The sequence below is a fragment of the Myotis yumanensis genome, unplaced genomic scaffold, assembly GCF_028538775.1.
Source record: "Myotis yumanensis isolate MYYU_CA2020_CCGP unplaced genomic scaffold, mMyoYum1.0.hap1 SCAF_4, whole genome shotgun sequence".
NCBI classification, from domain to species: Eukaryota; Metazoa; Chordata; class Mammalia; order Chiroptera; family Vespertilionidae; genus Myotis; species Myotis yumanensis.
Window position 1 is genome coordinate 105,867,063 of NW_027223755.1, and position 13,231 is coordinate 105,880,293.

The following is a 13,231-nucleotide window of genomic DNA, read 5'->3' on the forward strand; positions in this document are numbered from 1 at the left end:
TTTTAGAGACAGACAGAAACATCAAGAGAAAAACATCATCGACCGGCTGCCTCCTGCATATCCCCCACTGGGGATCGAACTCACAACCCGGGCAAGTGCCCTGGGTGGGAATCGAACCGAGGACCTCTTGGTTCATGGGTCAACCCACAACCACTGAACCACACTCGCCAGGCTGCATTAATATTCTTGTTTCCACCAAGAAAGAGTGTGATCTCCAGCAATAAAGCCTGAAGCTTAAATGGGAAAAACATCTACTCATACAGAACGTTTTCATGTTGCCTGGCTCAGAGACTCAGGAAATCTCAGCTGTTGTCTGTGGCTGTTTTTGTCACAGGGCCTTCTGCACCCTTGAGGTCTAGACCTAAGAGGCTGAGCCTGCAGCCTCCTACAACTAGCAGTTATACACACTCCCCGACTATGAGCCTTATCTGATGCTGCTAGTGGAAGGGGTAAGAGCCTCTGATGGTTGAAGAAAATTTCACAAGCTCTCCTCTTGAAACCCTGGGCAACTATAAAACGAAACAGGAAAGTCTTACCCCATCCCTTCACCATTTTCCTACCCAAGAAGGAAGAACATAAAACAAGAGCTCTTTCTTCTGGACTCGGCCACCTCCCCAGACACTCCCCTGACCCAGACACTACAGACATGGACAAGAAACTCCCCCTTAAATAGTTGTTTATTGGCAGTGGGCTGGAAAGGGCATTGGAGTTGGCATACACAGACAACACCACGCAACCAATGTCACAAGGGAGGCAAGAGTGCTGGGAAAGAGCAGCCTGGAGCCCGGGATGAGGCCTCTTCAAGAGTGAGTGTGGGAGGGGGCGGGGCCTGGAGTGTTCACGGAGCAGCCTTAGATCACCTCTGCTTAGTAGGCATGGTTAGAGATGAAGAGGGACTGGCTGGCCGCAGCCCCAGTCTGGCCGCTTGGGGTGTACTTTCCTTGGCAGGCGAGGCTGTTGGCCTAAGAGGGGAGAGGAGCCAGAGTAAGAAGGTTTGTGTTCAGAATCCCATCCACCCCGGCACTCTGCCCACCTCCTGCTCCATCCTCACCAGGGCTCGCTTGATATATTCCTCCTGGGCAGTCTTCAGGTTCTCCTTCTTTCCACCCCAGGCCTTCAGAGCAGAGGCCTGCAGGGCCCGGCCATAGGAGAAGGTCAAGGCCCATGGCTTTAGCAGGGGGCACTTGTTGATTGCATTGAGGTTGATGGATGCCTCCTCCTCACTCTGACCTCCAGACAGGAAGGTGATCCCTGTAAAACAAAGGTGAAATGGGGAGAGGGGTTGTAGTCCGAGATCCAGGGGACTGCTAGGAGTTCCTAGCAGCTGACCTGGAAACCAGACCAATAGGCATAAAGACTGTGGACACAGTCTGTCTACCTCCCAGAGGGCAAGATGAGAGTGTGGGTCTCACCAGGGACAGCGGGGGGCACTGTGCGGCGCAGCGCAGTGACAGTTGCCATGGCAATCTCCTCGTTAGAAAATTTCTGGGTACAGGCATGGCCTGGGGTGACCATATTGGGCTTCAGCAAGGTGCCTTCCAGGTAGATGTGGTGGTCACTCAGAGCCTTGTAGACAGCAGCCAGCACCTAGAGCAGGGCAGGACCAAAGTGGGGTGGGGTGGAGTGAGGGGGACAGGAGTCAGCCCCAGGACCCTTGGTCCAGCTGCCAACCCACCACCCTGCCCAGGCAGGAAGCAACCTACCTTTTCAGTTACATACTGACAGCGCTTCAAGTCATGGTCGCCATCGGGGAGGATCTCGGGCTCCACGATGGGCACGATGCCATTCTGTGGGGTGAGGGACAGAGTAGCTATGAGACCTCCTGGAGGCCTCAGCTCACCTACAGCTCTACCTACAGCCCTCCACAACCACTGGCCAAGGTCTTATCTCCACGAAGTCAGAGACTCATGGCTTCAAAGCCCTCAGCTTTGCAGGATGTAGGAGACAGGATCTCCTCAGATCAACCCACACAAGCCCTCCACTGTCCTCCACAGGCTCGAGCCTGATGACTGGTGAGGATCCGGAGCAGCTGCCTTGGGGGAGGTAGACATCCTGGCAGATGGGTGGCAGGCTAGCTGACACTCTGGAACCAAATGAGATGGAAGCTGGCCTGGTGGGGATGTGCAGGCCCACCTGCTGGCAGATGCTGGCGTAACGGGCCAGAACGTTGGCATTTTCCATGATGGCAAGGGCTGAGGGGGTGTGTTCCCCAATCTTCAGCACACAGCGCCACTTGGCAAAGTCAGCTCCGTCTTTCTTGTACTGGGCACAGCGCTCAGACAGCCCATCCAGCCCTGGAAAGGGGATGAGAAGTCAAAGCCTGGCAGAGGAGGGGGCAAGTGTCTCCCACTCATCCTGGGCTCTTAGAGGGGCACCGACCTGGGTGGGTTGGTCAGCAAGGCAAGGAGCCAAACAGTTCTCACCTTGGGTGGTAGTTTCACCATTTGTTCCTGCCAGGGGTACCACGCCCTTGTCTACCTGTTGGGGTAGGACAACAATATAAGGCAAGTAAGCAATCTCTACTTCCTTCTCCTCTAGAGCCCTACGTCACCTAACCTCACGTGATACCTCCTGGGCTTCAAATGTGTCCACTTGGCTACAGTATCTGATCCTCTGAGGCAGGATACAGGGGGTTATTATTTGACAGACAGCCTGGGAACCTACTACTTGCTAACTCTGTGAGCAAAACACACCACTGCCTTGAGCTTCTGGTTTTCATCTGTATAATAATGGGTAATGACTTGCTCTTAGAACTTCGAGGATTAAAAATACCAAGCAGGGCAGGTTCTAGCTTTCCTTACATCCGGTCTGGGGTAGACTCCACCCCGAGTCTCCAGGCTCCCAGCCCAATGTTCACCCTGCCAGCCTATTACTTTGGATGACTTTTCGATTTTGCTTCTAGGCTAGGTGTCTAGAAGCAAATGAGTCTTTTCCCCAGACTCATTTCAGATCTCACATTCTGAGGCCCAGCCTCCTCACCTTGATGCCCACAACACCACCCTTGGATTTGATAACTTGGGGGAAGGGACGCCCATCATCTGTCTTCTGATAGAGTGTCTCATGGAAGAGGATGACACCCCCAATGCAGGGATTCACTCGGTCATCGGCAGTCAGCAGCAGCTGGCGGTAGAAGCGCCGGTTCTCCTCGGTGTTCTCAGTGCCAATGGACTGCAGCCGCTTGGCAATGCTCCCTGGAAAGGAATCGCCCGTGGTCACAGGGGGATCAGCCTGTTATCCCCACGCCTGGGCCCTCCTCCCACTGTGTCCTGATCGCACCAGTGGACTCATCTGCAGCCAGGATGCCCTTGCCCGGAGCCACGATGCGGTGAGCAATGTCACTTAGCTCCTTCTTTTGCTCCGGGGTCAGCGCTGGGTATTGGTAGGTCATGGTGCCAGTCAGTGCCTGAGCGGAGGAGACAGATGGGGGAGCATGGGTTAGCTGGGTCTCCCAGTGAACAGAGCCCCTTGCCAGGGCCAAGTTCCCTACCTCACCTTCCCACACCCAGCAGGTCTTGGGGTACTTCCCCAGCTCTCCCCTACACCCGACTTCCCTATACTAGGCCTGCCTCCTGTACCTTTCCTAACTCTCTGTGTTGCTGGGTGTTGCCCAGCAGAGGGTGGGGTTGCATACTGGCATCTGGGCCAAAGGAATAGGCCAGAGCCATGGACAGATGGCTCGTGTAGAAGCTGGACCCTTCTGGCTTGCGCTTTGCCATGGGGTCACCTTGCCTAGAAGCAAAATCGAACCGCATTCTTTTAGAACTTAGAGGTCTGCCTAAGGCAGAGGGCCCAACCCCCTCATCTGAAAGGACCCAGAGAAAGGTCTGTATTCAAGTCATACAGTAGCCCAAGGGTCAGGTCTGAGATTAGAACCCAGATCTGACTGCCATGGGGGTGTTCCTTCCGCTCCATCCAAGATCCCAGAGCGGGGACTGGCACCAAGGCCTCAAGGACATCCCAAGGTCAGGCTTCTCCCCCCAGGGTGGGGGTGGGAGGGTATTAGGAAAAGGGTATGGAGAAGGGTGTAGGAGGGAATCAGAAGGCCAGGAAAGGGCAGCAGAGGAAGCCGGGGCCGAGGCGCAGGAAAGGGATAGTTTTGCCCATCTCACTGCTCAAGCAGGGTAAGCGTGCGGAGGAGAGGCAAGCGCCCCACCCCTGGCCCTGAAAAGCGCTCCTGTCTGCTCGCCGGGCTGCAGCGGTTCCAGGCTCAGAATCAAGGTCACCCGATAAGAAAAGACAGGGAAGGTGTTAATTGGGCAAGAGGCGCTGCCAAGGGTTGCCCTCCTCGCCGGGGGCGCCTGTGACCCCGGGCAGGGCCCCCACCCGCCTTAGGGAACCTGAAGCAGTACACGGCCTGGCCCCTAACCCTCGCTGCCTCGCAGGCTCCCTGCCGAGGCAAAGGGGCCATGATCCTTTGCACTAGGGGTCCCGACCAGAACAGGGAGGGGGACCGGCCCTTCACCTCGCCCTGCTTCCTCCCCGCCATGACTCAGCGCGCGGAGCCGCATTGCGCAGTGAAGCCGGCGAGCGCCAGCTGGAGCGGTGGGGTGCGGGCTGGGGAGCGTGTGTGTGCGGGGTGATGATGGAGGAGATGCTGGGACCCGGTGCGGGGGCTCCGCCCGACCCCGGGACCCCTCGCCGTGGCCTCAGACCTTCGCACGTGGCGAGGCGCGCTCACCTGGCACAGGGGGGGCGGGTGTGGCGGTGTCGCGGCGGCGGGCGGCGGGCGGGCGAGGCGGGAGCGAACGCGGAGGTCGTCACTACCAGCCTGTTCTGCGGCGCATTCCAAGAGGAACGCCGGCTATTTAGCTCGCGAGTGGGCGGCCCGGGAGGCGCCGGGAGGCGGCGCCGGCCTTATAAGGGCACCGCTCCGCCCTCCGCTGCGTTTTTCCTTTTGCCGGGGCTGCAGGCGCCCCGGCGTCCAATGGCAGGCGAGTCACTGTGGGAGCGGCCGCCCCCAAAGGCGAAGCCCGGAGGCGGCTCTCGGGCGGCGAGAACACGACCCCCCCGCCCCCCCATCCTCCTCGGACGTGACTCGGGCCACATCCCGCGCGGCCCCGTCCCTCCCTCTCCCTCTCCCCCCGCCTGGCGCGCTCTGGGCGCCGTGACTCAGCTGGTTTGGGGCCCCGAAGGGGCTGGGGTGGGGGGCGGGGGCGGGGGCGCGGGTGGAGGAGCCGGGAAGACCCGAGCTCCGCTTCCCTCCGGGCCCAGCCCCAGCTTCCGGCCTGCGCGGTGCGGCGGGTGCGGTGGCGACCGTCCCTGGAGGCCGAGCTCGGAGTCTGGCGGCCACGCCCGCCGGCTGCTCCGAGGCCCCGGGCCGCCCCTCCGCGCCCGCTGGCCCGGGTGCAAGTGGCAGCGCGGAGGACAGGGAGGCGAGCGGACGCGAGGAGGCCGCGGTGCGGGGCGACACGCCCCAGGGTGCGCGCAGGCTGCGGAGGCCGCGGGTCCGCGAGGAAGGGGCCGCCCGGCCGCACTCGGGCCCTCGCCAGCTGAGCGCCCGGGACACTCGTCCCGTGGACTGACGTCTCAGAATAAAATGTGTCGCACGCCGATCAGCCTCCCAGACACATCCCGCGCCCCGTCCTAGGTCTTCCCTCCAGCCCGGCCCCACCCAGCGCCTTCCCGCTGGCGCCCACCTGGAGGCCGGAGCAGCGGGCAGACAGCGGGCAGAGCCTGGTCAGCAGCGAGTGCGCCAGGCGGCACCGGGCTGGGTTATAAAGCAGCCCCTGCCCTCCCCCCGCCAGTGTCCCCAACCTTCTCCACTGACCCCTGCCCTTTCCTCCCCGGATCCACGGGCAGGGACCTATATTTAGGGAAACCTGAAGCTCCTGACATTCAGGCCGGCCTGGGGCCCCGAGTGTGAGAAGCGGGGAGCGAGCTGGGCCTGCCCTATTTTAAGGCCTGGGGAGGGCCCCTGCCCACTCACCCGTAACTCAGAGGGAATTTCTTCCTTGGAAATCCAGACTCAGGCCCTCAAAAGGGAAATAGATCTCTGGGCGGGGCTCTGTGGGGAGAAGGGGAAAGGGGACTCCGATCATGTGGCCTCCCCTGCCTCCTCCTCTGACCCCCTCCCCCGCCTGGGCTCCGATGGCAGCGGCTAGGCTTCTCTGGGGCCCATTTCTTTAGAGGGAGTGCAGCTGCAGGTGCTATACCCACACCCCAAAACAACCAAGAGCCCATGGACTGGGCACGCCAGGGTACCCTGTATCCTGACACTTAGGTCCAAGTTCCGCCCGTGGTTAGCATGCGTTTACTGGGGAGGGGGAGAGGAGGGCCTGGCACCTCTTTCGTTGTCCCTGTGCGGGAACTGCAGTCTAGCCGGCCAATGGCTCCCCAGGTCTTGCTCTGTTGAGAGCCAAGTTCTCCACTGCTGGTTCCCAGGCCAGTGAGCCAGGCAGCCCATCCGTGGTTCCAGTGGCCCGAGGCCCCTCAGGGAAGAGGGCATGTGGGCCCTGGGGGCTGACCACTCCCCCAAGGGCAGGGACTTGGTTCCTCATCGGAGCTTGATCTCGAAGCAGAGGCAGTTGAGGCTCTGGCAGTCAGGCAGTTGGCACGCACAGGCACAGTCGCAGAGTGGGCAGCAACGAGGGCAGCGAGGGGCCCAGCCCTGAGGGAGAGAAGGGAGTGAAGGAGGTGGGCAGGAGGAAGGGGGACCAGAGCCTGCGGCTGTGTCCCTCGGGGGAGAAGGAAACAGGCCTGGAAAGTCCATTTGCCCAGTGGAACAGAGAGTACCATCCACCATCCCTGGGAACAAATCAAATCCGTGCTGTTGAGAAATCAGCAAGGAGGCAGTGTTCCAAACAACTGAGTTCCGGAGCTGGAAGAAACTATTCAGGGGGTTCTCTCGTTCTCCCCATTTTATAGGCGAGGAGACTGAGGACCAGAGAGCTACTGGCCTGGTCCCAGGCTAGCTAGCATTCGGGTGTCCCCGTGTTCAGCTCAATGGTGGTTCTACATTTTTGTGGCCCAGTGCAACTGAAAGTCAGTAGACAGAGAGAGCACACACACATTTTCTGTCCCTGATGAAAACAACTTGTTGGTTTTGTGGATTTCTTCCTGGCATGAGACCAAACTGCAGGATCTCATCTCTGAGCACCTACGCTGCAAGGCAGACTGCATTCATGAATGAGTTTTAAAATATTTAATAATGGTAATTTGCATATTTAAATTGTTTCATGTCTCAAAAAGTTATATCTCCTAATTGTCAGAACCTTGAGTAGAGGAGCCTCTTTACAAAAGAGGAAATGGAGGCTCAGAGAGGGGAGTGATTGCCCAAAGGAATGCATCTGGGGGATGCTGCTGGGATGCACCTGGCCTGCCTGCTCCCCGTCCTCAGACCCCCCCTCAACCCACTGCCTCCCAGGTCGGGAACATCAGCTTCTCTCTGGGTTTGCCAGGACAGGGACTGTTCATCTCACGTCTCCGCGGAGCTGGCATGGGGACTCATGCTCAGCGATGGCTGTGGGATGAATGGATAAAACAAAGCACATCATTTCTCCCTCTGTAGGCAGCGGAGAAAGAAGAGGCTTCTCAGTTCCCAGGGAAACAGAAGGCCTGCCTCTTGGGGAGAGGAACAGCATGTCCTAGAGACAGGAAGGGGGAGCAGCCGACTCCAGCCGACTCCTCTCCTGTCCTGGGGCAGAGATGATCTGAGGCTGCTTCAGGCAGTAAGTGGAGTCAGGCCAAGTGGCTGGGGCAGCACACGCCCAGGGTGTGTGACAGAAAATTGGCATCTTGAGTCCTAAGGCAGAGCTAGTGACAGTCACAGTTGCACAGATCAGACACTGGGCCAGGCCAGGAATAGGGGAATGACCTTTTGAACAGCTGAGGTTTCGGGGTGCGGTGCCGGATGACTGGTGCTATCAGATATCACTAAGGGCTCCTGTGAGGGGAAGGGACCTAGTGTCTCCAGGTAGAGGGGGCTGAATTGGGCTGGAGCTCCTGCCACTAGAATTGGCTCCCAAGGAGGAGGCTAGAAGTGTCATGGTGGGAGGGACAGAGAGCAAAGTGGTTTCGCTGTGTTTGATGAGGGTGTGCTTTGGGGTGTCTCTGGGGAGTCCCAGTCTGGGGATGAAGTCAGCTCTGTGGGATTTTGGAGGACCCTGCTGTCATTCTGCGCACAAAATTGGTGGCTGAGAGGCTCCCCTGCCCTCACTTCAGAGAAGAGGGTATTAAAAGCATTTCCTGGCTCTGGCCATTGGATCTGTCATTAAAAACTGGCTAATGGATTTCTCAACTCTCCCAGGCAGCCAGGTGACTTCTGGAAGGAACCTGCTGTTGAAGTACATTAAACCAGAGCTCCACAAGACTGTTAACCCTCGTGTTTCTCTAGGCCCCGAGTTTTCCACTTGGATATCTTTTGCTTTGATGCTGTGAAGACCAGCCACCTTTACTGGTTAGAGCCCAGGCCCAGCCTGGAGTCTAGTTCAGGCCCAGGCTTGGCGAATTCACGTTTTGAGCCTCAGGTTCCTCGTCTCTGAGCCCACTTCTTAAGGTCATCGCGAGGAATCAGTGGAACGAAGCACAGCGCCTGATGCTTAGTGGGCACTCAGTAAAGGGAGCTGTTCCTGTCACAGCAGCTCTTCCCCTGGTGGGTGGGGCAGGATCGTGTGTGAACTTGTTAAAAATTCACAAACTCTGCCCAGCTGGTGTGGCTCAGTGGTTGAGCGTTGACCTATGAACCAGGAGATCATGGTTCGATTCCCAGTCACAGGGCACATGCCCGGGTTGCAGGCTCGATCCCAAGTTGGGGGCATGCAGGAAGCAGCCGATCAATGAGTTTCTCTCATCATTGATGTTTCTAATCTCTCTCTCTCCCTCTCCCTTCCTCTCTAAGTCAATAAAATATGTATTAAAAAAAAAATCACAAACTCCAATCAGTTCAATCCCAGACCTTTCTGATGCCTGCTTCTGATCACAGACAGGGCTGAGAACCAACCACTGCACTGTATCAGTTTCTCACACACTATTATAGTTGCCTACTTATTTCTCTCTGGCCTTCACCAGAATGTAAGCCCTGTGAGGGCTGGGACCATGTCTACCCTGTTTCCACTGAGCCCTCAGGGCCCAGCACAGGGCCTCGACAATGACTCCATAAATCTTTGGTTAAGTGAATAAATAATGAATGAATTAGATACTTGGTAACAGAAACCTAGGTTTCTGCCCTGGCTCAGTCACTCAAGCTTCTGTAAGCTGCAGTTTCAACAGCTGTGAAGTAGGCGAGAACTTGGTAATATTTGTGATTTACTGTTCCTAAGGAAACTGAAGGACAGAGACTTCAATGCACCAACTACAGTCCGTCCAAGTTATGAATCTGCTTGGTCTTCTAGCCTCACTCTTCCCTCTTAAGGAAGGTCACCACTTCAAGGGCAAGAGCTTTATTGTCTAAATCTCTGAGCCCAAAATAATTATTGCCTAGGAAGGTGTTCAATTACACTGAACATCTTTAAACCCACAAGTGCAAAAATGGCCTGTCCCCTGCGAGCCAGGCTTTGCCCTGAGGACTCTAACACACGATGGAACAACTTGCCATGCAAGACTCTGCTGTGGGATATTGGAGAAATGGCTAAACTTCCCTAAGCCAATGTTTCCCCTGCAAAGGGGGGACACAAATACTTACCTACCTACATGTACAGGCACAGATAGGTGACCGAGGTGTGATGTTAAGATAAAAAGGGTAAATTGCCGGTGTGGTTCAGTGGTTGAGCGCTGACCTCTGAACTAGGAAGTCACAGTTCGATTCCGCTCAGGGCACATGCCAGGGTTGCAGGCTGGGTCCCCAGCACAGGGCATGCAGGAGGCAGCCAATCAATGATATTCTCTCATCATTGATGTTTCTATATCTCTCTCCCCCTCCCTTCCTCTCTGAAATCAATAAAAATATATATATTTTAAAAAGAGTAAGTAGCAGTTGTGATGATATATGTAGTATGACCCATTTTTACCAAATAATAGTAAAATACAGCAGTGATAGTACTGTATGTTAGTACTATATATGAGGGTCACACAAAACAGCAACCTTAGTTAGAGAGTTGGTTTATAAAGTACCTTATATTTTCTGTGTGTTTCAACATGCACACTTTGTAATCAATGCTTTTTGTGACCAGAAAAAAATATACGCATGTTTTATAAAATACCCAGCGCCCAGGGTTGTTGAGAAAATAATAATGGAACATAGTATTCACTCAGTGAGCAGAGTGAGCTCTGTGAGAGGTTGTTTTTCCTTTCAGCTACCACTTTCAGAGGAGACTGTATGCTCTACATGTTACACACATCACCAATCTCCAGCTGATACCCTGTTGTCTTTTTCATATTTTGTTGATTTCAGAGAGGAAGGGAGAGGGAGAGAGAGAGAGAGAAACATCAATGATGGGAGAGAATCATTGATCAGCGGCTACCTCCTGCACGCACCACACAGAGGATTGAGCCCACAACCCGGGCGTGTGCCCTTGACTGGAATCGAACTCAGGACCCTTCAGTTCACAGGCTGAAGCTCTAGCCACTGAGCCAAACCGGCTAGGGCCTGTTTTCTTTTTTCCAAGCAGGTTTCATTATTAGAATTTATCTGATATGTTGTTTATGTTGTTGTTGTTTATATTTTATTGATTTTTTACAGAGAGGAAGGGAGGGGGATAGAGAGTTAGAAACATCGATGAGAGAGAAACATCGATCAGCTGCCTCCTGCACACCTCCCACTGGGGATGTGCCCGCAACCAAGGTACATGCCCTTGACCGGAATCGAACCTGGGACCTTTCATTCCAAAGGCCGACTCTATCCACTGAGCCAAACCGGTCAGGGCGGTTTATGTTGTTTTTGGCTGTTTCCACCCGACCCGGTACTGGAATTGTGCCGAATAATAAATGTTGAACAAGAACAACAAAAATCAATGTACAGATGGTGCCTAGCTCCGGCTCAAGGGGTTCGGGGACAGTGTGAGAACTCACAGCTTCAGTGGGCTGGGGGCAGCAGGCATCCAGGTAGTGAGCTGGGCTGGGCAGAGGGAAGTCGCAGGCTTCTGCACAGGTCCAGCAACAGTCCTGGGGCCTGGAGGCGCCTTGCTTCCTGCAGGGGGAGCTGCAATCCGTGCAGCAGCCTTGGGCCTAGGAAACGGCAGGGCTCAGGATCCGGCCCAGGTGCCGGGGAGGGAGAGCCAAGATCCGGTTTTGGGGAGAGGGACAGGAGAAGGCTCGGCAGGAGTCAGCAGAGGAGGAACTCTGGTCCCAGGGAAGGGATAGATGGGGGGACTGAATGGCAGAGGAGTCTCGGAGTGAGGGCCTGCAGACGAGGGCACAGGCTAACCGGGTTCCTCTTCCAGAGCCCACCCTTCAGCCCCCACGAGGCTCCTCACCAGCAGGCAGTGCCTCGTCAGCAGCACTAGGCCTAGCAGCAACAAATAGATGCCCACAGCGATGAAGACGATGGCGGGGATGGGGAGCAGCAGGGAAGGACTGCTGACGGGAGCCGGGGTGGGATCCCAAGGGCTAGAGGAGGCCTGGATGAGCACAGGAGGAAGGGATGACAAGGAGGTAGGGGAGGCTGCAGGAACACAGAAATACCAGGGGGACACTGAGGTGGCTGGAAAGGGGGAGGAACAGCCACCAGATGGCGGGGTGTCGACAGGACTTCACATTCTTGTCCCCCAAACCCCCTTCTCCCCTGTCATCCCCATTTCAGCACCATACAGGGCTTGTGGTCATTCCGGACTTCACCCAGACCGACTGAGCTTCCTCTCCGAACGTCTCTCCAAACGGACCTGCTGTCTGGGATGCTTTACCCGCCCGCAGCCAACATCACTGCCCCGACTGCCTCCCAGTCTGCAGTGCTGCCCCTGCCCGCAGCAGTTGTCCTGTGTTTTCTCCCTTCCTTACAACCCACTGATGGCTCTCAGCGACTTGGTCCTCACTTATCTCAGAGACAAAAGCCCGGGCCTAGCCCCACCCACCCGCCTTCCCTCTCTGCAGCCCAGCCACACTGAAGGCCCGGCAGCCCCCAAGTGCCCTCTCCTCTCTCTCACCCCAGGTCTCTCTCTACCCACTGTTCCCTCCGCCTTTCTCCGTGATCACTCGGCAAACTTCCTCTGGCCTGGAAGAGCGGGGAGTGCCCTGCTGGGGGCCCCCTCCCTGGCATTCCTTTGAGCGCTCTCGTCCTGAGCGGGAGGGTTAGTGGGGTGCAGAGCCCCCTCTGCAGTCCGCCCGCAGGCAGGCAGCGTCTGGACGAGTTTAGGGCGCTGGGGGGGTCGGGGGCCTGGGACTCACGTCCATGGGGCAGGACAGCGCGCCAGGCAGGAGCTGCAGAGGAGAGAGCGCCCCGGGCTCAGAGGCCGAGAGGGGCCGCTGGCCGGGCGCCCCGCCCTTCCTCCCGCTTCCCGGCCGGGGAAACGGGCCCAGCGGGGGCCCCGGGTCCGGACAGTGGCGATGGGACTCGGGGCGGCACGTCCCTCGCAGGCCCCGGCCCGACCCGGCCACACCCCTCTGCTGTCCCCGCACCCCAGCCCTCCCCGTCCACCACCCGCATCACCTGCACCCTCGGCGCCGCGGACCGTTCACGGATTCCGCGCCGCGTTGGGCACAAAGGGCCGCGGGGGCTGCACAGCCCGCAAACCTCCCGGGCTTCCTACTGTTGCCATGGAAACCGCGCGCTGCTTCTACGGCGGCTGCCGAGACCCAAAATTTCTTCTCCCCGCTTCGCTTCTGCCGCTGATTTCGCTGATTTTCTGAGGCTAGTAGCTCTTTTTTTTTAATTGAAGAGAGAGAGAGAGAGAGAGAGAGAGAGAGAGAGAGAGAGAGAGAAATTGAAATTTGAGATTTGTTGTTTCATTTATTCATGCCCATTTATTGGTTGGTTCTTGCGGGTGCCCTGACCCGGGATGGAACCGCCATCTACCCGGCCAGGACCGATCCTCTTCATATGCTGGGTCCTGAGCCGCTAGCAAAGAAAGACACACACCCCCACCCCCACCCCCACCCCCAACACCAACTTGCTGTGTGACTTTAGTCGAGTCACTGGGCCTCGCTGAGTCCATTCCTCCTCTGTAAAAGGGGAGCCACCTACCTCATAGGGACACTGTAAAAATCAAAGCGACTTGTTAATTGTCTGGAATTATTCTCAATATTTTTTCAACCTGACCCCACCCGTTTTTATCGACAGTCCCCTAATTTCAGACTTCATCATCTGCTCAGGTGGCGTGGCTCAGTGGCTGAGCATCCACTATGAACCAGGAGGTCACGGTTC

The 13,231-nt window shown here is 56.8% G+C and overlaps 2 protein-coding genes across 5 annotated transcripts; both read right to left on the bottom strand.

Moving 5' to 3' along the window:
* Window positions 1-659: 659 nt before the first annotated feature.
* On the bottom strand, window positions 660-5,946 carry ALDOA (aldolase, fructose-bisphosphate A). Of its 3 annotated transcripts, none has more exons than XM_070413510.1 (9): window positions 5,927-5,946; window positions 3,277-3,403; window positions 2,980-3,191; window positions 2,424-2,478; window positions 2,134-2,294; window positions 1,704-1,787; window positions 1,413-1,587; window positions 1,052-1,251; window positions 660-962 (listed from the first exon to the last, which is right to left on the bottom strand). In XM_070413510.1, exons 2-9 carry the CDS (start codon window positions 3,386-3,388, stop codon window positions 867-869), a joined length of 1,095 nt encoding a protein of 364 aa, XP_070269611.1. In that variant the 5' UTR covers window positions 3,389-3,403; window positions 5,927-5,946; the 3' UTR covers window positions 660-866. The 3 variants fall into 3 exon arrangements, with proteins under 3 accessions (XP_070269611.1, XP_070269610.1, XP_070269608.1); XM_070413509.1 differs by lacking the exon at window positions 5,927-5,946 and adding an exon at window positions 5,637-5,691; XM_070413507.1 differs by lacking the exon at window positions 5,927-5,946 and adding an exon at window positions 4,679-4,779.
* A 415-nt stretch (window positions 5,947-6,361) lies between these two features.
* LOC139009292 (uncharacterized) lies at window positions 6,362-12,617 on the bottom strand. 2 transcript variants are annotated; one of them, XM_070413511.1, is made up of 5 exons: window positions 12,518-12,617; window positions 12,256-12,288; window positions 11,349-11,492; window positions 10,945-11,100; window positions 6,362-6,607 (listed from the first exon to the last, which is right to left on the bottom strand). In XM_070413511.1, the coding sequence occupies exons 2-5, from the start codon at window positions 12,259-12,261 to the stop codon at window positions 6,494-6,496; spliced, it is 420 nt and encodes a 139-aa protein (XP_070269612.1). In that variant the 5' UTR covers window positions 12,262-12,288; window positions 12,518-12,617; the 3' UTR covers window positions 6,362-6,493. The 2 variants fall into 2 exon arrangements, with proteins under 2 accessions (XP_070269612.1, XP_070269613.1); XM_070413512.1 differs by having other exon boundaries at window positions 12,540-12,612.
* Window positions 12,618-13,231: the final 614 nt, after the last annotated feature.

Bases quoted from the DNA above. Each gene is read 5' to 3' on its own strand.
- ALDOA (XM_070413510.1), bottom strand. From the start codon at position 3,388: ATGACCTACCAATACCCAGCGCTGACCCCGGAGCAAAAGAAGGAGCTA. The intron at 2,295-2,423 runs GTGAGAACTGTT...TCCCCTTTCCAG, and splicing joins TGGTGAAACTACCACCCAAG to GGCTGGATGGGCTGTCTGAG. The intron at 1,588-1,703 runs GTAGGTTGCTTC...GCCCTGCTCTAG, and splicing joins GTCAGTATGTAACTGAAAAG to GTGCTGGCTGCTGTCTACAA.
- LOC139009292 (XM_070413511.1), bottom strand. The intron at 11,101-11,348 runs GTGAGGAGCCTC...GCCGTTTCCTAG, and splicing joins TGACGAGGCACTGCCTGCTG to GCCCAAGGCTGCTGCACGGA. The intron at 6,608-10,944 runs GTGAGTTCTCAC...TCTCTCCCTCAG, and splicing joins GCCCCCAGCCCACTGAAGCT to GGCTGGGCCCCTCGCTGCCC.